General features: G+C 38.1%; 1 protein-coding gene across 1 annotated transcript in view; it reads right to left on the minus strand.

The window, feature by feature from the left end:
* The window catches only part of LOC150086470 (golgin subfamily A member 1-like), a 222,044-nt gene that overhangs the window by 64,754 nt on the left and 133,010 nt on the right, over positions 1-24,280 (minus strand). The window contains exons 10-12 of the mRNA XM_090371410.1: positions 13,012-13,107; positions 9,555-9,713; positions 4,939-5,091 (exon numbers count right to left, since the gene is read on the minus strand). Of these exons, the coding sequence (XP_090227536.1) occupies positions 4,939-5,091; positions 9,555-9,713; positions 13,012-13,107 (408 nt within the window). The remainder of the gene's footprint in view (positions 1-4,938; positions 5,092-9,554; positions 9,714-13,011; positions 13,108-24,280) is intronic.

The raw sequence follows: 24,280 nt of genomic DNA on the forward strand, positions 1-24,280 counted from the left end.
TGCAAACTAATAAAGAAATTTGAAGTGACTGGGGAGTTAAGTGTAATTCCAGGCAGAGGGTGACTACATATTGGAATGGAAAAAGTGGATGAAGTGGCGGCTGCAATGGCCTCCAGGTCAGAATGCGAAACACTACCTGTCAGTAGCCAGAGGTGTGTCAAGAGACTTGAACCTTCCTTGGTCTACTGTGCTTCGAATAATTTTAGGCTGGTTCCTGTACAAGATTCACGTAGTGCAAGAACTAAAGTCTTGTGATCAGCAACAATGAATAGACTTTGCTTTATGATTTCTGGCTCAAATGGAACTTGGCGATACATGGGCTTGAATGATCTTGTGGTCTGATGAGGCACATTTCACTATTCATGGGGCTGTAAATGCACAAGACTGCCAAATATTCTGGTCCCTTTGCTGTGCATGAAAGACCACTACAAAGTCCATACGTTACAGTATGGCATGGATTCACAGCAGAGTTTATAATGTGACCATTTTTCTACACTTCATGGCCCCGTAAGGTATACGGCAACTAATGCACAGTACTGCCCTCTTCTAAGAAATAACATTATTTCCGCTCTGTAAGAAAGGCAATGCTTGGAGACCACAGTATTCGTACAAGATGGCGCCCCTCCCCACATTGGTCGACAAGTGAAGGAACTGCTCCGTTCAACATTCGGAAGTGATCACATAATTTCTAGAGACTTTCAGCAGTTCTGGCCAGCCCAATCACAGATCTCAATCCCTGTGATTTTTGGTTATGGGGATAACTGAAAGACAAGAGTTACCATGGCAGCATACAGACACTTGTTAATTTGAAAGAAAGCATTAAATAGCATGTAGCCAACATCCCCAATGAGATGCTACACAAAACTGTGTCGCATGCAGTCCTCCGTTTTCAGAATGTCATCTCAAGTGAAGGAAAGCACATAGAACAATATCTGTAGATTTCTAAGTTTTGATATTAAAATCTAATCCTAAGTTAAGAATTCCATCTCATGTTTACAGTGCCAATTTCTCCCCTGGTGGCAGAAATTTGAACTCGTTTTTTTTTTTCTCACTTCCACATACCCTAAATGACATACCCACTGATTTTCACAGTGCTATCTCTAACCGTTTTGACACTAGGGTCTCCTGAATATGGAAACTTATTTTATAACCACACGGCATACACAGGAACTCCGCGACTTATGTAATACTCAAACTACAGAAATTCGAATTTATGCAAGTTTTTGCCGGCCGGTGCAAACTTATTTCACATCCCGTAGGAATAAATGGAGGTATCATGAAAATATTAATGTGAATCCAATAACACATTGTTTTTTTGTTTGTAATTCGTTCCAAGTCCTTGGAAGTTGAAAATTTCACTATATTACTAAGCTGTTTATCTCTCTAAAAGGTCATATTTACAATGGAAACCTATTAACCTTTTCATTAACCTTTCATCGTTATCATATGTTCCCGTTATAAGAATCAATTTTAAACACCTTTGTGATATCTAAAGCTCGTTTCTGGAGGCCGCGACCATAAAACAAAAACAATTTGCACTTTCCCGTTTATTGGGCTTTTCTGTTAGGGGATCTAATTATAAACGGGCAGTAAACTCGATCTTTTTGCATTTGCAATAATCCCGATAACTGCAATTGTGTGGGTTTTTATGCTATTATGGTGAAATCTGTTCCCCTTCACTGAAATCTCAAACATATAAAAAACAAATTTTCAGAAACTTCTCTTAATTTTGTTTACATATTACAATGGTGACGGGAAAGCAACCAACAAAGGCGCCTCTGTAGCCAGGTGGGAAGGAGCAGCAGTGCATAGCACACGCTTCTTGATTAGACCGGGGTTCGAGCCCATCACCACCAAATACGGAGGATGCGGAAAGGTCAGGGAATGACCACCGCATATTCCGGAGCAATATGGCCTTAGTTGCTAATGCTCCTAAAAACCAAATAACAAACAAAACAAACAAGCAACCAACAAAAAGGGCAAGTGGTGGTAATGCCAGGAAACGAAACAAAATTGATTTAGAAATGAAGATGAAAATGATTAAGAAGTATTAAGTTTGTTGCAAGGGAATTAGGTCTTGCTGCTTCAACAGTGAACGCACTTAAGATGAACAGTGATCACAAAAACAGCGTTCAAGTGCTGTATCGAAGATAGAACAGCTGTTAATAATATGGATGGAAAATCAGATTCAGAAGCGAGTGCCCCTGAGTCTAATGACCATTCAGGCAAAAGCAACAGTATTTATGAAGATATTAAGGATAAGTACAGCGAACCACAAGCCAAGTTCGTGGCAAGAAACGGATGGTTTAATAGGTTCAAGCATCGCGCTGGTTTCCACTATGTTTAAAATATGCGGTGAAGTTGCCCGTGCAGATTCTGCAACTGCAGAGAAATTTTGTGATGTGTTTAAAAAAATTATTGATGAAGATGACTATTCAAACAGCAAATTTTTAACGCTGATGAGACTGCTCTGTATTGGAAAAAAATGACGGATCGAACATACATTGCCAAAGAGGAAATTACAATGCCAGGTTTCAAGGTGTCAAAAGAGAGCCACAGTCTTGCTTGTGTACCATTCTGGAAATTCTCATGCATTTAAAAGCATCAAAAAAGCCACCCTACCCGTGCATTTCCGATCGAACCAGAGAGCACGGATAACAATATCTCTCTTTCAGGATGGTTTAAATGCTGCTTCATTCCTGAGGTTGAAAAATATCGTAAAGACAATGACGTTCCTTTCAAGATTTTGCTTCTATCAGATAATGCTCCTGGACATCCTACGCATCTAGATGATTTCAATTCAAACGTGAGGATCATATTTCTACCGCCAAACACGACTTCACTCATCCAACCTATGGATCAGGGTGTTAGTTCGAATTTAAAAGTACTGTTTACATACAACATTTGCTCAGGCATTGTCTACATATATAGACGATGAGAAAAATTATGTTAAGAGACTTTTGGAAATCTTACAATATTTACCACGGCATCTTAAACATCTTAATAAGGCCTGGGCAGAAATTACTAAAAGTTATTTAAATGGTGCAAGGAAGAAAATATGCCCGTGACACGTAAAAGGCTTCGAAGGATTTGAAAAAGACAAATCATATGAAGAGGTTACAGATAAGATTGTAAATGTTGCACAGCTACTTCAGTTGGAGGAGTTAGAGGAAGAAGAGAAGGAATTATCTAACAAAGAACTTATTGACTTGCAGGCAACGAAAGTGAAAGAAGAAAATGCTGATGAAGCTCAAGATGAACCAAATGAGCAGCCAAGATGCTTCATCATGAGAGAGAGAGAGAGAGAGAGAGAGAGAGAGAGAGAGAGAGAGAGAGAGATGGCAATGGCATTTCGCGAAATTGCATCAGCAATGGCGAGGTTTGAGAAGGTGGATCCTGACAGTGAACGATTCATGATGAAGACAATGAAATTGTCTTCATCATGAAATATTAATTTTGTAATGAAATTTTATTGTAAAATCCAGAATCTTTAAAATCTTAACATAATTTTACAAAAAGCTCATCATTTTACAATACAGAAATATTAAAAAAGCAATCCAGCACTTGCAGCAATGATCATACTTGTCATCCTCTTACTTGTCATGAGGATGACATTTCTCACTTTTAATGCCATCGATTATTCAGTACGCTTGCAAATAGCATGAATGGCAAGACCAGCTACATTTTGGGAGTTGCTCTTATAATTCATGCTAAATGGTTGGTGACATGAATCTATACTGAAAATTATCTGCAAAGCTATTTTGCAAATTGTAGCTGTTAATTCATCGGCTGTAATTTGCAAGACCAGTTCACACTATGCTGTTGGTGACCTATTTGATATCACTTTAGAATAGATGAGAGAGAGAGAGAGAGAGAGAGAGAGAGAGAGAGAGAGAGAGAGAGAGAGAGAGAGAGAGAGAGAGAGAGAGAATGTCCAGTGTAAGTACAGCTGAAAATGTATGTTTCATTAAATCTATGGTTTATCTCTTCATCAGTGATTTATATGTGCCTAGTTACAATTCCTTAAGGTGCCTCCTCCATAGCTAGGTGGGCAGGAGCGGCAGTGCGTAGCACACGCTTCTTGATTAGACTGGAGTTCGAGCCCGTGACCACCAAATACGGAGGATGCGGAAAGGTCAGGGAATGACCACTGCATATCGTGGAGCAATATGGCCTTAGTTGCTAATGCTCCTAAAAACCAAATAACAACAATTCCTTACGAACAGTCAACTTTTTTAATCCTACAATGTGAAAGTTCGGTTTGGTTTCAGTTTTTATGGTGCATGGGCGACTAAGGCCATGATGTGAAAAGTCCAACAATGTGAAAGTAATTTTTCTCTAAAGCACATTATGTACTAGGCACGCATTTAAAAATTGACAATACAGTATATGATAACATTTATCATGACTTTTTTATTGTCATTTGTAACCAGTAGCACTTCCATCTGGTCATTATAAATGTATGCAGACATAAATAAATTCAGTTATTTGTGCTTAATAGTCACTGAAATCTGCTTCTCCAAAACTGCTCAAACATCGGGCATCTCTAAAATTTAGACAATTTTAAAATCTGGCCACTCTAATTTCCCAAGTCTGCCAGATTTTAAAGAGTTTATTGTACTAAGTTTCAAAGTCTGCAAACACTTCAACATGATCTGAACCTCTGGGAAAGAGGAGTCTTTCCTTTGCAAATTGTTATTTTTTTTTTTTATAATTTAGATGGCAAATAAATACCTCACCTTCTCTCTCTAATTTAAAGTTTTAAAATGTTTGGATATATTTTTATAAACATTTCCAATGACAGAATGAAACTCCAAATTAAATAAGAACTTGCTGAAATAAAATTCAACTTTTAAATAAGAGTATACAATTGTACACCATAATCAACTAATTTTAAATAATAGACTGCATATTGCATTTCAGAATAAATATACTCACAATTTTTGCTTGAAGATCTTGTTTTTCTTTTTCCCATGCATTATTCTTTTCCTCTAATGTTGACTGCAATTCCTCAATCTTAGACTGTTTCTCTTGTTGTAAATTTTCATGGGATTCCTTTAATTTTTGAATGTAGTCATCTTTCTGTGCTGTCTAGAAAGAATCCTAAAAGTTGTAGCTCTCAATAATTAAAAAAATTTTTTAAAAGTTTTCTGTTTAAACAAAAATCATTTTAAATGTATCACTGAAACACATACAGGAACTTCCCGACTTACATAAATTCGACTTAAAGTAAGTTTTTGCCGGCCAGTGCAAACAAAAAAAACCAACATGGAAATGTATTTTGCATCCTGTACGAATAAATAGAGATGTGAACCCAATAAAACACTTTTTTGGTAATTCATTCCAAGACCATGGAAATTGAAATTTTTGCTATATAACTAAGCTATTTATCTCTCTAAAAGGACATATTTATAATGGAAATTGCACTACATTTTCATTGTTATCATATGTTTCCGTTAAAGAATCAAGAAGACAGTGTCAGCCGCAACTTTTGCCCATCTCTGCTCCCACCTCTGTCAAAACCAGATGGTTCTGTTGTCACTTTAGCCAAAGATAAAGCCGACCTGCTAGCATCCCATTTTTCTTCCAACTCATCTATTAATAATCTTGGTAAAACACCTGCCACCATTCCCAACATACTCCATTCAATGCCTCCTGTGGTCTTCCATCAAAATAATATCAGAAAGATTTTGACGATTCTTGATGCAAATAAAGCTCCGGGTCCTGACGGTATTTCTCCACTTGTTCTCAAAACCTGTACTCCTGAACTTACTCCTGTTTTTTGCCGCTTTTTTCACTTTATTATTCCAAAGGTGTTTTTCCCTCTGCTTGGAAATTTGCTCATATCCAGCCAGTTCTTAAAATGGGTGACAAATCAGACCCATTCAATTATCATCCCATTGCACTTACTTCTATTCAATCTAGAGTAATGGAGAAATCCATCAATCACCAACTCCTAAACCATCTAGAAATCTTCCATCTGATCAATGATCACCAGTTTGGACTCCATCAGTGTCAATCCACTGTGATATACTGGTTTATGTTACCCATCAATGGACAAATTTAATGAAAAAGTTTGGTAAAACTCAAGCAGTTGTTCCTGACATTTCAGACTTTTGATTGTTTTTCACAAAGGTCTTCTAAATAAGCTTCTGTCTTGCGGCTTGACAACTGTTTTCTGTAATTGGTTATCTGGTTTTTTTCTCTGATGCTCAGTGCAGTTAATGGTAGATGGCTCTCTGCCTTCTAATTTCTGCACCAATGTTGGTGTTTCCCAAGGTTCAGTTCTTTCTCCCATTCTTTTCCTTTTGTATATTAATGCCTTTCCTCCATTGATTGAAAATCCTATCCATAGTTTTACCGATGATAAAACATTCCACCTTCCAGTTTGAGCAACCTTTCCTTGCACAAGCAGCTTCAATTTCTCAAAGTTTAACATTGAGAAATGGAAACTATTGCATACAGGTAGCAGTAACCCCGGAGTAATGCACCAACTGTGTAGTACTATACTTATATTAGTGGAAAATGAAAAAGATCTGGGGGAGGGGGTAATTGTGCCATCAGATATGAAGTTCTCTGAGCAATACAGACAGGCTGCCAGGACAGCATATAAATTTTGTCAATGATACAGGAATTTTGCTAGCAGGGATAGGGAGGTGATTATCCCATTGTATAAGGCAATGGTCAGGTCACATCTTGAGTACTGCATACAGGTCTGGAGCTTCATTTTAGTAAGGATGTGGAACTGCTGTAACAAGAACAGAGAAGAGCAACAAGACTGGTGAGGGGAACAAAGGGGGTAGTAGTTTTATGAAGAAAGGCTTAAGTTCTGCAAATTGCAGTGTCTGGAGACTAGGCACCTGTGAAGTGATTTTATTGGGGTGTTTAAGACTTTGAGCGAATTGAGCAAACTCAATGCTGATGAGATCTTCCTCTTGCTGAGACTACATGAGGAGGCATAAATTCAAATTGAAGAAGGGCAGTTGCAGAATAGAAGTGTGGAAATTTGTCTTTAGCCAGTGGGTGGTTGATGGTGAAATAAACTTCCATCTGTTGTTGTGGAAGTTAGCTTAAATAAATTCATGAAAGAACTATAAAAACTACTAGAGCGAATGAATAGGTGAATTGGAAGTGTTGGGTTTTTTTTTTTTTTTTTAAGCTGATGCTGTATAAGCTTGCTTTCTTGTCATTTTACACTACTAATGCTATTGCTAATATCCACTACCAATTCCTTAAATGCTGATCTCCAGGTAATTCCAGTGGGGCGAAGATAACTTAGTTGATTTCAATCGTTCTAAACCTTTGTCCCGTCTTATATCCCACAAAAAGGATTCTTCTGCACCTATGCCTATCTTCTATGACACTCAGATTTCTAGACAATATCACATATCTCTATTAGGGATTACCCTGATTTCTAATCTCTCCTGGCATAAACATATCACAAATATTGCTTCCTCTGCATCTAAAAAAAATGGGTTTTCTCATTTCTCTTGTCGCTATGTTTCTTTAAACAGCTGTTCAACTCTGTACAAACCTCAAATCTACCCTCTCATTGAATATTGTTCCCACATCTCGGGCAGTGCTACCAACACCACTCTCAGTCTTCTAGACTCCATTCAAAAGAGGACAGTTAGGTTACTTAATGATCCATTTCTCACAAAGTCCTTCTACTCTCTCTCTCATAGATGTTCTGTCTCTGCTGCATACCCTTTTTATAGATTCTTCTAAGGACACTGTTCTTCTGAGTTGGCTTCTATGATTCCCACTCTCTCTCTCTCTCTTCCAAACACATGCCGCAGCCAGTCAGCATCCTTTTACTGTCCAATTTCAAACTCATAGAACCAACTCTTATTCTTCCTCATTTATTCCTTCAATTTCCATTTTCTGGAACAACCTGCCTTCATACTTATTTCCTGAAATTACAATGTACAGAATTTCAAGTCTTAACGTTAATAAATATCTTCTTCTTTCATCTTCTCAGCCTTCAACCTATGCATGGTACTAAGTACTATAGGTTCTAATACCTGTCGTGCTTGGGAGTTTCATTAAAAAAAAGGAGTGGGGAAAGCACATAAAATTACAAGGATTCCTTAGCTAAATTAACATTCAAAACAGAAAATTTAGTTTAAAAAGTTTGTAAGTTGCAAATAAAAAAACTGCAAAGTCAGTAGTTCTATTTGTGAAATCCCCACTTTGCCCAATGACTTAAACCTAACTATATTAAGTCTTCACACAGATGCCTAGTTTACAAACCCTGCAATTTTCAGAGGAGAGTAACAACATCAGTTAAAGGGAGGGAGAACAAAAGGGTATTCCCATAAAGACTTCATTTCTGAAAATTGCAGGGTTTGTAAACTAGGCATCTGTGTGAAGACTTAATATACACAAAAACTATTCAGTTGCTCTTTGGCTGATTTCCTTCTGACACAAAAATCTATTCTATAATTGTTAACAAATGTCTTGGTTTCCTAGTCAAAACATGGCATCTCAAAAAGAGATGCCATATTTTGTCAGCTCAGAAGAGACCAATGAACCAGGGCTCTAACAGACAGCTGAATTATTGCAAGAAGTTCAAAGGTAGATGTGACAAGGTTGCATGTGTTGTTGGCATCAACCGTGGTACAATTTATATCATTTTGACTGAACATTTGGAGAATTAAAAAAAAAAAAACCCTCATCTTGTTGGGTTCTCTATTGTCTGAAGGTTTAAAAGAGAGTCACTGGCAAATTTAAGTTTGTTGCCATCCAAATGGAAAAGAGAGGGTGTTACCTTTTTTTACAGTGGATGATAGGAACTAATGAAATATAGCTATTATATTTTTAATCTGAATTAAAATGAGTTTACTCAATGGCACAAGAAAAGACCCAAGAAAGTTCGATGCAAGTCAAACAGAATTTTTTAAAAAATGGCCATTTCTGCTTGCACTTTCTCAGGTATTCTTTGCAATCATCAGACTCCATGGTAAGACAGTCAACAGATAACATTTCATTTCTAGGCAAATTTTTGAGACCCTGCAAAAGAAATGCAAAACATGTTAAAGTGAATACATTGATTCTGCATAGCAAGGCATCCCATCACAAGGCTTGTTTTGCTACAGAACAATAAATTTAGACACTGTTGGCTGCAAAAGTGCCTATTTTATATGATTCAGATGTATAAAGAATGTTTCATAATAGTCATTTAATTGTAACTGTTTTACAACAATAATCCTTGATCTGTTGGCTAAAAGTTTAAAGAATTAGAACATGTTATAACATTAAAACTGCAAAATGTTGATTGTATTTTTATGTTTATTGTTATCATTAAATAATTTATTTTCTTAATTGTTTTTGTCTATCTGAAATTATTTAAATTCAGATATTTAATGCAACATTCTTGCTGAAAATATATATATTTTTAAATAATTTTTGGCTAGACAACTATTCTAACCTAGTTGAAAAACTAAAGGGGAACTTCCATTCAGTTAATTTAATGTGAAAAGAATGTAGTATTATTTACAGCAGAATTGTTCACACATTAGCACATTCAATAGTTTATTTAAAAGATACATTACCAAATGAGACAATTCCCGTTCTGTTACTTGGAGTCTTTCAAACAATTTCCAGTTTTCTTCTTCTTTTGCCTGCAATTTCTGACTAAGATCTATTACTTTAGATTCTAGTCGAGTACATTCTTCACTATCTTCTGCAATCTTTCTATTTAAGTGAAATATCTAGAAAGACGGGAAAAAGTGTCTTTCATATTAAGATACTAAACTAATTGCATATATTAATTTTCAGATAATCTTTATGATAATCCAAAATTTAATATAAATCTAAATTTGAAACTATTTAGAAAAAAATTTCTTTCAAATATTTGAAATGCAGATGAGAAACTTGACAAGTCACAATGAAATTAATACATGATAGTAAAAACTCTGCCAGAAACAGATCCAGTTTACATAGCTGCTGGTAATACACGAGCAGTACATAACTCAATTGGAATGGAATGGATGGTATATGTTAAATTGCAATAATTAAAAGGATCTATATTTCAGAATAGAGTAAACAAATTAAACAGTAAAGTAAACTGATTAATAAAAATCCACAGGGCTAATTTTATTAAGATTAACAGAATAGGCACATAATCCTATTTTACAGACAAATACAAACTTTTAACTGGAGGGAGAAGGGGTTATGTATGTATATGGTACTGGTGGTACAAATGGAAACTACTGCATGCCAACTAATTCTCAGGTTTTCACCTTACTGAGGTGAAAACTTAAGAATTAGTTGGCTAGAAAAGCAATGCACCTATTAGCAAAGAGTATTTGGCAAACAATTGGCAAAAGTGTTTTGGATGTCACTCCTATACCACCATAATGTTTTTGAAAAGTTTTTTGTATTCTAATCAGTTTATGGCAGGAAAAGTATCAGGTGGTGTTTTCAGATTCACTTTGCTTTCTGTGAGAAATAAGTAACAAAATCTTTCATAATTCAAAAAATAATTATCAGAAATGTCAGTTGTAACTGATAAATATTCGAAGACAATACACAGACACTAGACTAAGCATTAGCAGGAAGGAACACAAACTATACTATGTTGGTAAATGAGCAGTGATACTGAAATTCAGAAATGATCACACATTTCCATTCTCAGTGTAATTGGAAGTTATTCGGGATTACAACTCACCTTTATAATGGGAGGTTGTAATCCTGACAACATTAGCATGAGCATTTCCATTCTCAGAATTATTAGAGAATGAGAGTATCTGATTATTTCTTCTGACTATTCAGAAGAAATAATCAGTTATTTCTTCTGATTTACAAAATTTCAGTTATTACAAAATGATTTTGTAATAACTGAAAGCAAAGTGGAGGAGAAATTGTTGAAATTAAACATAAGAAAAACGCCTGGGGTGGATGGGATCTATCCAGTTATATTAAAGGAGGTGGCAAAGCAACTAAGCAAATCCTTAGCCATAATTATGAGAGCATCCTTGGACTCAGGGGAGGTTCCCATGGACTGGAGATGTGCAAATGTATCCCCAATTCACAAAGGGGGATCGAAGGGCAACACGAGTAATTACAGACCAGTTAGTTTAACTTCTATTCTGGGTAAAATAATGGAGTCACTGGTTAAAGATGCATTCCAGGATCATCTAGACAAGACTGCAGCAATAATTCAGACACAGCATGGGTTTGTTAAAGGAAAGTCTTGGCTGACAAATCTGATAGGATATTATGATGTGGTTACAAAGGAACTGGATGCAAAAAATAATTTTGATATCATATATTTGGATTTCAGGAAAGCTTTTGACACTGTTGCGCATGGAAGACTATTGTACAAATTGGAGCAGAATGGTATTAAGGGTAAGTTGCTACAATGGATAAAAGGATGGTTAAGTGGGAGAAGACAGAGGGCGATAATCAATGGGTGCTGCTCTTCTTGGACTAATGTTATTAGTGGAGTCCCACAGGGTTCGGTGTTAGGTCCACCGTTGTTTTGTATATCTATCAATGATATTGATGAAGGTATATCAGGCTTAATGTCGAAGTGTGCAGATGATACAAAGGTTGGCAGGGTTGTTAATGACAGTAATGGCAGTGTGCTACTGCAACAGGATCTAGATAATTTGGGCAGATGGGCTAAGAAGTGGCAACTGAAGTTTAACCTTGACAAATGCATAGTACTGCATATGGGTAGAAAATGAAAAAGACCTGGGAGTAATTGTGCAGTCAGATATGAAGTTTTCTGAGCAATGCAGACAGGCTGGCAGGGCAGGTCATGGGGTTTTGTCAATGATATACAGGAATTCTGCTAGCAGGGAGAAGGAGGTGATTGTCCCCCTGTATAAGGCAATGGTCAGGCCATGCCTTGAGTACTGCGTACAGGTCTGGAGGCCTCATTTTAGGAAGGATGTAGATTTACTTGAGCATGTACAGAGAAGGGCAACAAGATGGTGAGGGAAATGAAGGGATCCTCTTACCAAGAGAGGCTTAAGTTCTGCAAATTGCAGTGGCTGGAGACTAGGCACCTGCACGGTGATCTGATTGAGGTGTACAAGGCCTTGAATGGGTTCAGCACGCTGAATTCTGATGGGATCCTTCCACTTGTTCAGATTACGAACCTAAGGGGACATAAATTCAAATTAAGAAAAGACAGATGTAGAATAGATGTGCAGAAATTTGCCTTTAGCCAGCGGGTGGTTAATTGCTGGAACAAACTTCCATCTGTCGTTGTGGAAGTTGATAGGTTGAATAAATTTAAGGAGGAACTGGACAGGCATTTGGAGGGAATGGTGTGATTTTTTTTTTTTTTTTGGCTGATGCTGCATAAGCTCATACACTTGCTTTCTTGCATCACATGCCACTACTACTACTACTACTACTACTACTAATCAGATTATTTTATCTGACTATTCAGAAGAATATTTATTCTCTTCTGAATACAGAAAGAAAGAAACTAATAAATTAAACTGAGGGTATAATTCTAAGCCAATTTCTGGGATGAGAGTATAGCTGAAGAAAGTTAGTATAGATTGTGGGAAAATAATTTAAAACATAATAAGGAAAAAAAAAAAAAAAAACTTGTAAAATTGGCATTAACTATTAAAAGTGTGTCATGAGAAAATAAGCTAAACCACAAAAGTTGGTAAAAGAATAGGAAATTAAAAATAAGAGTTGGTGCATAAATACTTAGAACTGCTGTTCCAACTAACTTCTACAAAACTACAACTGAAGTAAGATTAGTTTACATGAGCTGGATTCCTCTAGTATTCTATAAAACCGCAAGAGCCCTTTAGATGACAAACAGCTTTAAGGCTATATCCTCTTTGTTCTAGGCTAAGACTCCCTTAGTTGTTACTGTAGGCAAAGATTAGATTACGTTACTTCTAGCTAAGGGAGTCGCAGCCTAGAAATTAAGAGAACTTAACCCAAAACTGTTTCTGACATGCAAAGGTTATGCACGGGATTTGAAATGATATACCTTTAAAAAAAAACGAAGAACTATTGTTTTACAGTACTAACCTGTATTTCTAAACTATTTATCTTTTCACTCCAAGTAGTTTTAATTTCACTTAGATGCTGCCTAGCTTCTTCAAGCTTCTTCTCCAGATTTTGCCTCTGAAGAAAAAAAATTTACTATTAATCCATAAAAAAGTGGAAACTATTAAAATTTAATTTAGAAACATACTACTATCACTTTGTTTAATAAAATGGAATGCAATAAATTGTTTTTAAACTGTTCAAAAAATCAATTTCAAATTATTTTCTTTATTGAAATTTAAATATCAAAAACTGATATTCATTTATATTCAACATTATTAAACACCATGATTATTCAACGTTGGTATTTGACCAAAGTTTGTTCATGTAGTATAACAATCTATAGGAATAGCTATCCCTCAAACTGAGTCACTAAAGGTGTACCATGGGATGAGACAGGTAGAATCAGTGATCTCATAAGGCATGAAGACAGACATTGGTGAAGTGGGAGCATCATTACATATATTATTATTAGTAGGGTTAGTGTTAGTAGTAGTGGCATATGATGCAAGAAAGCAAGCTTATATAACGTCAGAAAAAGAAAAAAAAAAAACTCCCATCTCACCTGTCCATCCGCTCCAAATAATTTATTCAAACTGCCCACTTCCACAACAGATGAAAGTTTTTTCTAACAATCAACCACTTGCTGACTGAAGACAAACCATGACACATCTATCCTGCAATCATCCTTCCTCAATTTGAATTTAGCATTAGCATTAGTTGAGGCATATGATGCAAAAAAAAAAAAAAAAAAAAAGCAAGCTTATACAGCATCAAACAAAAAAAAAACAAAACAAACCCTTCCCATTTCGCCCATCCGGTCACTCCAAATGTGTCTAAGTTCAGCCTTGAATGGCTGAACTAGACACATTTGGCTAAAGGCATACTTCCGCACATCCATTCTACAACTGTCTTTCCTAAATTTGAATATGCCCCTTCAGCTTCTTAAGTCTGAGCAATCAGAAGTATCCCATCCGCATTGAGCCTGCTCAAACCATTCAAGGCCTTATACATCTCAATCAGATCACCCCGCAGATGCTGCAACTTGCAGAACTTAAGCCTTTCTTCATAAGCACACTCCTTTGTTCTTCTCACCAATCTTGTTGCCCTTCTCTGTACTCATTCTAGCAACTCTACATCCTTCCTAAAATGAGGCCTCCAGATCTGTATGCAGTACTCAAGGTGTGGCCTGACCATTTTGTCCCCTTGTGTGTAGTCTGAGCAAAAGGAAGAATCTCATCAGCATGGAGCTTGCTCAATCCATTCAAAGCCATAAACAACTTAATCTGATCACCTCACAGGTCCTAGCCTCCAAATGCTACAATTTGCAGAACTTAAGCCTGTCTTGGTAAGACCACCCTTTCATTCTCTTCACCAACCTTGTTGTCCTACTCTGCACCCATTCCAAAATATCTACATCCTTCTTCCTAAAATGAAGTGTCCAGACCTGTATGCAGTACTAAACATGCAGTCTAACCATTGCCTTATAAAAAGGGATAATGACCTCCTTATCCCTATAAGCAAATTTCCTGTATATCATAGACAAAACCTCTAGAGGCTGTCCTGGCAGCACTGCTAAAGTGAACTTCATATCTGACTACACAATTACTCCCAGGTCTTTTTCATTTTCCACTGCCCTGAGTGTAGTACTACACATTCAGTACATTAAAATGGGATTACTGCTACCCATATGCATCCATATGCTACCCTAATGTCAAACTTCAACTACCATTTCTCAGCCCACATAATAATTTTTTTTTTAGACTTTGTTGCAGTAGCTTACCCTAATTACTGTCATTAACCATCCTGCCAACCTTTGTATCATCTGCAAACTTATATATTAAGCTTGATATACCTTCATCAATATCATTAATAAATATAAAAAACAACAACAATGGGCCGCATTGAGCCCTGAGGGAAACAGATAATAAACATCAGTCCATGAAGAGTAGTGTCCATTAATAATCACTCTCTGCCTTCTCTCACTCAGCCATCTCTTTATCTAGAGCAGTAGTGTGCCCTTAAGGGCAGACTGCTCCAATTTGTATAGCAGTCTTATGTGCAACTGTATCAAACACTTTCCTGAAACCAGTTCCTTTGTTACTGCATCATAAATCCCAATAAGACAAGATCAACCCTTTACAAATTCATGCTGTGAGTTCAGAATAATTGCATTCCTGCTAGATGGTTCTGCATTACTTTAACCAAAGACCTAATTACTTTCTCTGGAACAGAAGTTCAGTTAACAGGTCTGTAATTACTCATGCAACCTTTTGAGCCTCCTTTGTGAATTGGGGATGCGTTTCCACTTCTTCAGTCCATATGGACCTCTCTTGAATCTAAAGATGCTCTTATAATTATGGCTAAAAGTTTGCTTACCTCCTTTGCTACCTCCTCTAATATAATTAGATAGATGCTATCTGCCCCAGGTGCCTTTTTATGTTAAGCTTCTACAATTTCTCTTCACTTTCCTCTTAGTTATCACAGAATCATTTAGCTGCTTATTTCTGATGAACTTCTGGAATTTTCCTCCCTAAAGAACTCCTCATGCATGAATATAGATGCAAAATAACTATTCAGTTTTTCAGCAACCTGAGCAGGCTCATCAACAGTTAAACCATCAAAATCAAGTGGACCAATATGATTCATCCACTTACTTCCTTCCTTCTACTGTTAATATAAGTACAGATGTCTTTGATGCTTTTCTTGGCATTCTTTGCCATAGCCATCTCATAATCTGCCTAGTAGCTTCTATGATTATTTTCCCGAATGCTTCCCATTTACAAATCGTTGCTGGTAACATCACTAGTTGGTCTGGCTGTAAAAAACTGTCTCAGACCACTGCAGTCTCCTTTATGAAAGCACAAACTTTTCCCTTTACCCTTAATGGTAGTTATATCTTCAAGTAAACCCCCAAGTCAATACACTGTGATCACTGCCACCTAATGATTGTTTTATTTGAAGATTCTCAATGCATAAAGAATTATTGCTGATAATCAGATGAAGAATATTGCTCTTTCTTGCTGTCTCTCTAACATGCTACTGTAGAATACAGTCATCCAAAAAACCCACAGAAGTCTTGCTAGTGCGTGAGTGACCAACCCACAAGTTCCAGGGTGCCTCCGTAGCCAGGTGGGAAGGAGCAGCAGTGCGTAGCACACGCTTCTTGATTAGACCGGAGTTCAAGCCCGTCACCAACAAATAGGAGGATGCGGAAAGGTCAGGGAATGACCACCGCATATCCCGGAGCAATATGGCCTTAGTTGCTAATGCTCCTTAAAACCAAATAAAGTTCCAGTCAATATATGGAAAGTTATAATGGAGGATTTTAAGACATTCTGATTTACTGGCCAACTCTATTTCTCTGTTTGCTTGTTTGCAATACTCATCACAATCATTAGCCCTATAAGAGACTCCTACTCTCATTTTTGTTTTCTCAGTGCTTATGTCACACCAAACTGGCTCAACGTTGCACTGTTCACCCATGTCGTCTGGACACACCACCTTAGAGATTTAATATGCTTCTTAACTAAGAGCATTCTCCACCCCCACCCTGTATGTCCTTACTATACATTGTACTCCTCATATTCAAATTCTGCATCCTGTATGTCTATGTGACACCATGTCTTTGATATTACCACAATGTCTGCGTTGTGGTTATATCAGACCAGCACTTCAAATTCATCAAATTTATTTACTATGCTCCTAGCATTAGTGTACATTTTTTTTTTTTTTTTTTATGAAACCCCCAAACACGAAATGTATCAAAACCTATAGTACTTAGTACCAAGAAATACGTATGAAGGAAGGTTGTTCCAGAAAACAGCAGCTGAATGAATAAACGAAGAAGATGAAATGTTGGTTCTGTGAGTTTGAAGTTGGACAGTAAATGGATGGTGACTGGTGATGGCACGTGTTCAGACTGTTTTGAAAGAGAGAGCAGGAATTATAGAAGCCAATTCAGCAGAACAGTGCCCATGGAAGTATCCGTAGAAAAGGCATGCAGCAGAAACAGTACGTCAATGAGACAGCGAGTGGAGAGACTCTGTTAGAGATGAGTCATTAATTAACCTAGCTGCTTTCTTCTGAATGGAATCTATAAGCCTGAGAGAGGTTTTGGGGCCACCGCCCCAGATGTGGGAACAATATCCCATGGTAGGGTGGATTTGTGATTTGTACAGAGTGAACAATTGTTTGGAAGAAAAGTAATCCGAGAACGAAAGAGAAAACCAAGTTTTTTTAGATGCAGAGGAAGCAATATTTGTAATGTGTTTGTGCCAAGAGAGATTAGAAGTCAGGGTAATCCCCAAAAAGAGATATATCATCTTGCCTAGAAATCGGAGTGTCACCAGAAATAAGCATAGGAGAAGAAGAAGAATTTTTGCGAGATATTTTGGAACAGGACCAGGGCCAAAGGTTGATGACGTTGTGGAGCGGATATCATCTTTTAAGGGCACAAAAGGTGATATAGTTGCACAAGTTGGCACTAATGATATTAAGAGTAGGAGACCGGCAGAATTACTTAACAAGTACAGGTCACTGTTGAAAAAAAGCCGTAAATTAGGATTGAATTTGAAAGTATCTGCAATTCTGCCCAGACACAATAGGAGGGAGTATATGATGAGAGCCTTGTCGATCAATTCGGCCCTGGAAAGTTTGTGCAAGGCTCAAGGGGTAGAATTTTTTTCAGCCTGGTCTGTACTTGTTAAGAGAAGGGACTGCTTCTACAGGGATGGGATACACTTAAATAGAAAGGGTGCAAGAATATTTGCTGATGCTATCAAGGCAGAGTTAGGTGGGTCGGAAAACTGCTAGCTTGGGGGGGGAAACAAGGAATAATAGATTAACAGTAGCCACTGGCAGAGGTGAAAGTGATTCTTGCACTGCTTCTATTGGAATGAGCAGAAGCCTGGAAAACAAGATGCAAGATATTTCAGAGACTGCTGGGAGTCATTGCAGTACAAGTAAACACATGGGTTGTGTTAGGGGTAGCAAAGAAAAAGAACAGGTGCATGTACTCCAATGCTAGGAGTTTGGTAAATAAATTTGATGAATTTGAGGTATTGCTCAAAGCATCAAAGGCGGATATTGTTGGGATATCAGAGACATGGTGTCACACAGATATAAGGAATGCAGAACTGGAATTTGGGGAATACAATGTCTACAGAAAGGATAGACAGGATAGGAAGGGAGAAGGGGTTATGCTATTAGTTAAGAAACACATAAAATCCGAGGAAGTGAATCCAGTCGACAACGCTGGACAGTGCAGTGTCAAGTCAGTTTGGTGTGACATAAGCACTGGGAGATCAAAATTGAGAGTAGGAGTGTGCTATAGGCCTAATGACTCTGATGACTATAAAAAGAAACTGTACAGGGAAATAGAGTGGGCCAGTAAATCAGAGAGTCTTATAATGGGGGATTTGTGGGTTGGTCACTCGCACGCTAGCAAGGTTTTTGTGGATTTATTGGATGATCGTTGTCTACATCAGCATGTTCGGGAGGCAACTAGAGGGAGTAATACTCTTGATTTGATTATCAGTGGTGATTCTTCATGCATTAAGAATCTGCAGACAGAGGAACCACTAGGTGGCAGTGATCACAGTGTGCTGAAGTGCGATTTACTCAAAGAGGTAACTACCATCAGGAGTAAAGGGAAGGGTTATTGCTTTCGTAAAGGCGACTATGATGGTCTGAGACAGTATTTAAATTCTATACAGTGGGACCAACTGATGATGTTACAAACAGCAAATTCAAAATGGGAAGCATTCAAAGAACTTATCTTGGAAGCTACTAGGCTTTACATACCAACTAAGAAATATTGTTCAAGGTTTAGGCCTAAATGGATGTCAGATGAACTAATGAGACATATGGCAGAGAAGAAAAATGCTTGGGATACATATAAATTAACACGTGACACAGAAGACTATGATAGATATAAGTTGATCTGTAACCAAGTTACAAAGGAGGTTAGGCAGGCGAAGGCAGATTACGAGAAATCTTTGGCAAGAGATGCAAAGAAAAACAGCAAAGAGTTCTTTACTTATGTAAACTCTAGAAGGACGGGGATGAATCAGATTGGTTCACTGGATATTGATGGTTCAACTGTTGATGATCCGGCTCAAGTGGCTAACAAACTAAATGAGTATTTTGCATCTACATTCACCCATGAGGAGTTATTCAGGGAGGGGAATGCCAGAGGTGTATTCAACTCTGGCAGTAAGCTAGATAATCTTGTAATAACTGAGAGTAAAGTGGAGGAGAAATTGTTGAAGATAAACGCAAGAAAGGCACCTGGGGTGGATGGGATCTCTCCAGTTATATTAAAGTAGGCAGCAAAGGAAGTAAGCAAACCCTTAGCCATAATTATGAGAGCTTCCTTGGACTCAGGGGAGGTACCCATAGACTGGAGATGTGCAAATGTGACCCAATTCACAAAGGAGGACCAAAGGCTGACACAAGTAATTATAGACCTGTGAGTTTAACTTCTGTTCCAGGAAAATTAATGGAGGCACTGGTTAAAGAAGCACTGCAGGATCATCTAGACAAGACTTCAGTTATAGCTCGGACACAGCATGGTTCTGTTAAGAGGAAGTCTTGCCTGACCAATTTGATTGGATACTATGATGCAGTCACAAAAGAACTGGATGCAGGGAATAACTTTGATATTATATACTTGGATCTTAGAAAGGCTTTTGATACTGTTGCACAGGGAAGACTGCTGCACAAATTGGAGCACATGCAAGTTAAACTTGTTTGTTTTTTGGGAGCATTAGCAACTCAGGCCATATTGCTCCGGGAATATGCGGTGGTCATTCCCTGACCTTTCCGCATCCTCCGTATTGGTGATGGGCTCAAACCCGGTCTAATTAAGAAGCGTGTGCTATGCACTGCTGCTCCTTCCCACCTGGCTATGGAGGTGCCCATCACAAATTGGAGCAGTGTGGCATTGGAGTCAAATTGCTGCTATGGATAAAGGGGTGGTTGAGGGGGAGAAGACAGAGAGTGGTAATCAATGGACACTGCTCATCGTGGACTAATGCTATCAGTGGAGTCTGTCAGAGTTCAGTGTTGGGTCCATTATTGTTTTCTGTATTTATAAATAATATTGATGATGGTATATCAAGCTTAATGTCCAAGTTTGCAGACGATACAAAAGTTGGCAGGGTTGTTAAGGACACTACTGATGCTATGCTGCTGCAACAGGATCTGGAAAGGTTGAGCAGATGGGCTGAGAGGTGGCAAATGAAGAAATATGGGCATATGGGAAACAGCAATCCCAGAGCAACGTAGCAACTCTGTGGTACTACACTGACAGTGGTAGAGAATGAAAAGGACCTGGGGGTAATTGTGCAGGCAGATATGAAGTTCTCTGAGCAGTGCAGAAGGGTTGCAAGAATAGCTCATGGTGTCTTATCAATGATATACAGGAATTTTTCTAGCAAGGATAAGGAGGTGATTATTCCCTTGTATAAGGCAATGGTCAAGCCACACCTTGAGTACTGCATATAGGTCTGGAGGCCTCATTTCAAGAAGGATGTAGAGCTGCTGGAACGAGTACAGAGAAGGGCAACAAGGTTAGTGAATGGAACAAAGGGTTGCTCTTACGAAGAAAGAGCTTAAGTTTTGCAAATTACAGTGTCTGGAGACTAGGCACCAGCGAGGTGATCTGATCGAGGTGTATAAAGCCTTGAATGGTTTGAGCATGCTCAATGCTGATGGGATTCTGCCTCTTGCTCAGAATAATCAGCTGAGAGGGCATAAATTCAAATTGAGGAAAGACAGATGTAGGATAGATGTCCGGAAATTTGCCTTTAGCCAGCGGGTAGTTGGTTGGTGGAACAGACTTCCATTCCTTGTTGTGGAAGTTGATAGCCTAAATAAATTTAAGACTCAGCTGGACAGGTATTTCGAACGAACGGAGGGGTGAAGTGGAAGTTTTTTTTTTTTTTTTTTTTTCTGGCTGATGCTGCATAAGCTTGCTTTCTTGCATCATATGCCTCTACTAATGCTAATGCAAGACAAGACAGTTTTAGAAGGATTTAAATCAACTAAGTTGTCTTTGCCCCACTGGAGAATTACATGGAGATCGGCATTTAAGGAATTGGTACTGGATAGTCAAGAAGTTGAAGCTGATTGAGCAGGGTTTCTCAAAATGGAAAGTGGAATGCAATGTGCTATCATTGGCAAAACCATGGATAGGATTTCCAGTCAATGGAAGGTCATTAATATACAAGAGGAAAAGAGTGGGGGAAAGAACTGAACCTTGGGGAACATCAGCATTAGTGGAGAAGTTAGAAGACAGAGAGCTATCTACCATCACACTCGGTGAGCAATCAGAGAGAAAACTGGATAACCAATTACAAAAAACAGTTGGCAAACCATAAAATGGAAGCTTGTTTCGAAGGCCTTTATGCCAAACATGATCGAAAGCCTTTGAGATGACAAGAGCAACTGCTTGTGTTTCACTAAACTTTTCCATTGAATTTGTCCATAAATGAGTAACATAAGCCAGAATATCACCAGTGGATCGACACTGATGGAATACATACTGGTGATCATTGATCAGATGGAAGGTTTCTAGGTAGTTTAATAGTTGGCAGTTAATTGATTTCTCCATTACTTTAGAAAGCGTAGAAGTAATTGCAATGGGACAATAATGGATGGGAGGGATTTGTCACCCTTTTTAGGAACTCATTGGATATGAGCAAATTTCCAAGCAGAAGGAAAAACACCTTTGGAATAAGAAAGTGAAAAAAGGCGGCAAAGAACAGGAGTAAGTTCAGAAGCACAGGTTTTGAGAACAAGTGGAGAAATACCATCAGGACTTGGAGCTTTCTTTGCATCAAGAATCGTCAAAATCCTTCTGACATCCTTTTGCCAGAAGAACACTGAAGGCAATGAATGGAGCACGTTGGGAATGTTGGGTGTTTTACCAAGATCATTAATAGATGAGTTGGAAGAAAAATGGGATGCTAGTAAGTCAGCTTTATCCTTGACTGAAGTTGGTTGGTTGGATTGGATGTTTTACTGGCGCATCAGCTTCTATGGCTATAATGCGCCAAACTTATGATTTATGGCTTATTCAATGATGTCTTTTGTTATGATTTTATATCAAATTATAGTAGTTAATCCGTTTGAGAAACTGGAAGACTTCGGATATATTAGATTTATCTGACAATATTGTTTGTAATGAAAATGTGTCCATTCCTTTTAAGGATTTAAAGGTAATCTGACGCTGTCGTGTAAAGTTAGGGCAGTCAAGTAGAATATGTTGGATCGTTTGCACTGTGTGACAGTCAGAGCACTGCGGCGGAGATTCAGCTCGGAGTAGATAGGAGTGGGTAACATTGGTGTGTCCTATTCTTAATCTGCTAAGTATAACTTCTTCTTGTCTGTTTGTTCTTGTACTGGTTTTCCATTGTTGTAACAGCGGTTTTATCTGTAATAATTTGTTACCAGCCTGTTCCTGCCATTTTTGTTGCCACTGTTTTTCGCCACTATTTCGAATTGTAGTTTTATAGTCCAGGTATGGTATTTTTATGCTATTGTTGATTGGGCTTTCTGCTTGTTTTGCTGCTTGGTCTGCCTGTTCATTGCCATCTATTCCTACATGTCCGGGAACCCAGCAGGAACTTATGTTCTGCTTTCGCTTTGCTAGTTTTGAAAGCGTGTTATGTATTTTACATACGGTCGGATGGGTATTTGTGGTGTTATCCTTTAAGGCTTGCAGAGCATTGAACGAATCTGTAAATATTATACTGTTGGCGATGTTGGTTAGCCATATATGGTTCATGGCTAGTTGTACAGCTTCCAGTTCTGCCGTATAAATGCTGCACTCAGTTGGAAGTAGTTTGGAAATGATGGTGTTGGGGAATTTGGCTGCTATTCCTACTTTGGTTTCTGTTTTGGAGCCATCTGTGTATATCAAGGTAGAATTACAATGTTGGTCTCTGTGGGCTGCGTGTAATTGTTTGAAATTTTGTGTAGGTAGGGAATCCTTGTTCCATTTATGCATATGGAGATCGCATATCGTTTGAATGGTACCCCAAGGGGGATATGGAATTTTAGGAGAAACTGCTATCTGACTGAGATCTAAATTACGTTGCTGGATTAGGTCTCTTAAATATATGCCTGCTGGTTTGTTAGCATTTGGATGTGCTCTATATAAGTTTTCCAAACTTGGTTCGTGTAGGATTGTCCATGTCGGGTGGTCAGGTATTGATTTTATCTTTGCAGCGTAGTATAACAACAAGTTTTGTCTCCGGAGTTGTAGTGGTGGTTCATGAGCCTCTGCATATAGGCTGTGGACTGGTGAGGTGCGATATGCTCCTAAAGCTGTTCGTAAAGCGCTGTGGTGCACTGGATCAAGCCACCTTAGGGCACTCGGTTTGGCTGAGTTATACACTGGGGCTCCGTAGTCTAGTCGAGATCTTATGAGGGCTCTTGACTGAAGTGACAACAGAACCAACTGGTCTTAGTATTAGTAACGGCCGCATGGTGCAAGAAAGCCTATGGCTTATGCTGCACCAGCCAAAAAAAAAAAAAAAATCCGAACAAAACAATGATAAAAAAAAAACAAAAAAAACTAAATAATAATAATTAAAAAAAAAAAAAAAAAAAATTAAACTTATCATCCTATGCGCTTCCCCTTACCCGAAAGTACTATCCAGATGACCTTTGAATTTCCCCAAACTGTCGGCCTCTACCACCCATGAAGGCAACTTATTCCAGTAATTTATAACTCGCTGGCTAAAATAAAACTTCCTGCAGTCCAATCTAAACATTTCCCCCCTTAACTTGAATTTATGTCCCCTAGTTCTAGCATCATTTATAATCTTGAAAATTTTGTCCTCATTCATTTTACTGATGCCTCTCAGAGCCTTAAACACCTCAATCAAATCTCCTCTAAAGTGTCTAGTTTCCAAACTCTGTAACCCACGTATTCGAAGTCTTTCTTCATAAGGACGCCCTTTAGCCGATCTCACCAGGTGAGTTACCCTTCTTTGCACCCTTTCAAGAAGCTCGATGTCTTTCTTTAGGTGCGGTCTCCATACTTGAACACAGTATTCCAAATGTGGTCTAACATAAGCCTTACATAATGGGATTATCACATCCCTATCTCTACTTGCAAAAGTTCGATAGATCATCGATAGGACACCATGGGCCTTCCTTGCAACCTGTTTACAATGCTCAGAGAATTTCATGTCTGACCGTATCGTAACACCCAAGTCCCTTTCCTCCAGTACTGGGT

Source organism: Mastigoproctus giganteus, chromosome 4 (assembly GCF_048544385.1).
Source record: "Mastigoproctus giganteus isolate SK-2022 chromosome 4, ASM4854438v1, whole genome shotgun sequence".
NCBI classification, from domain to species: domain Eukaryota; kingdom Metazoa; phylum Arthropoda; class Arachnida; order Uropygi; family Thelyphonidae; genus Mastigoproctus; species Mastigoproctus giganteus.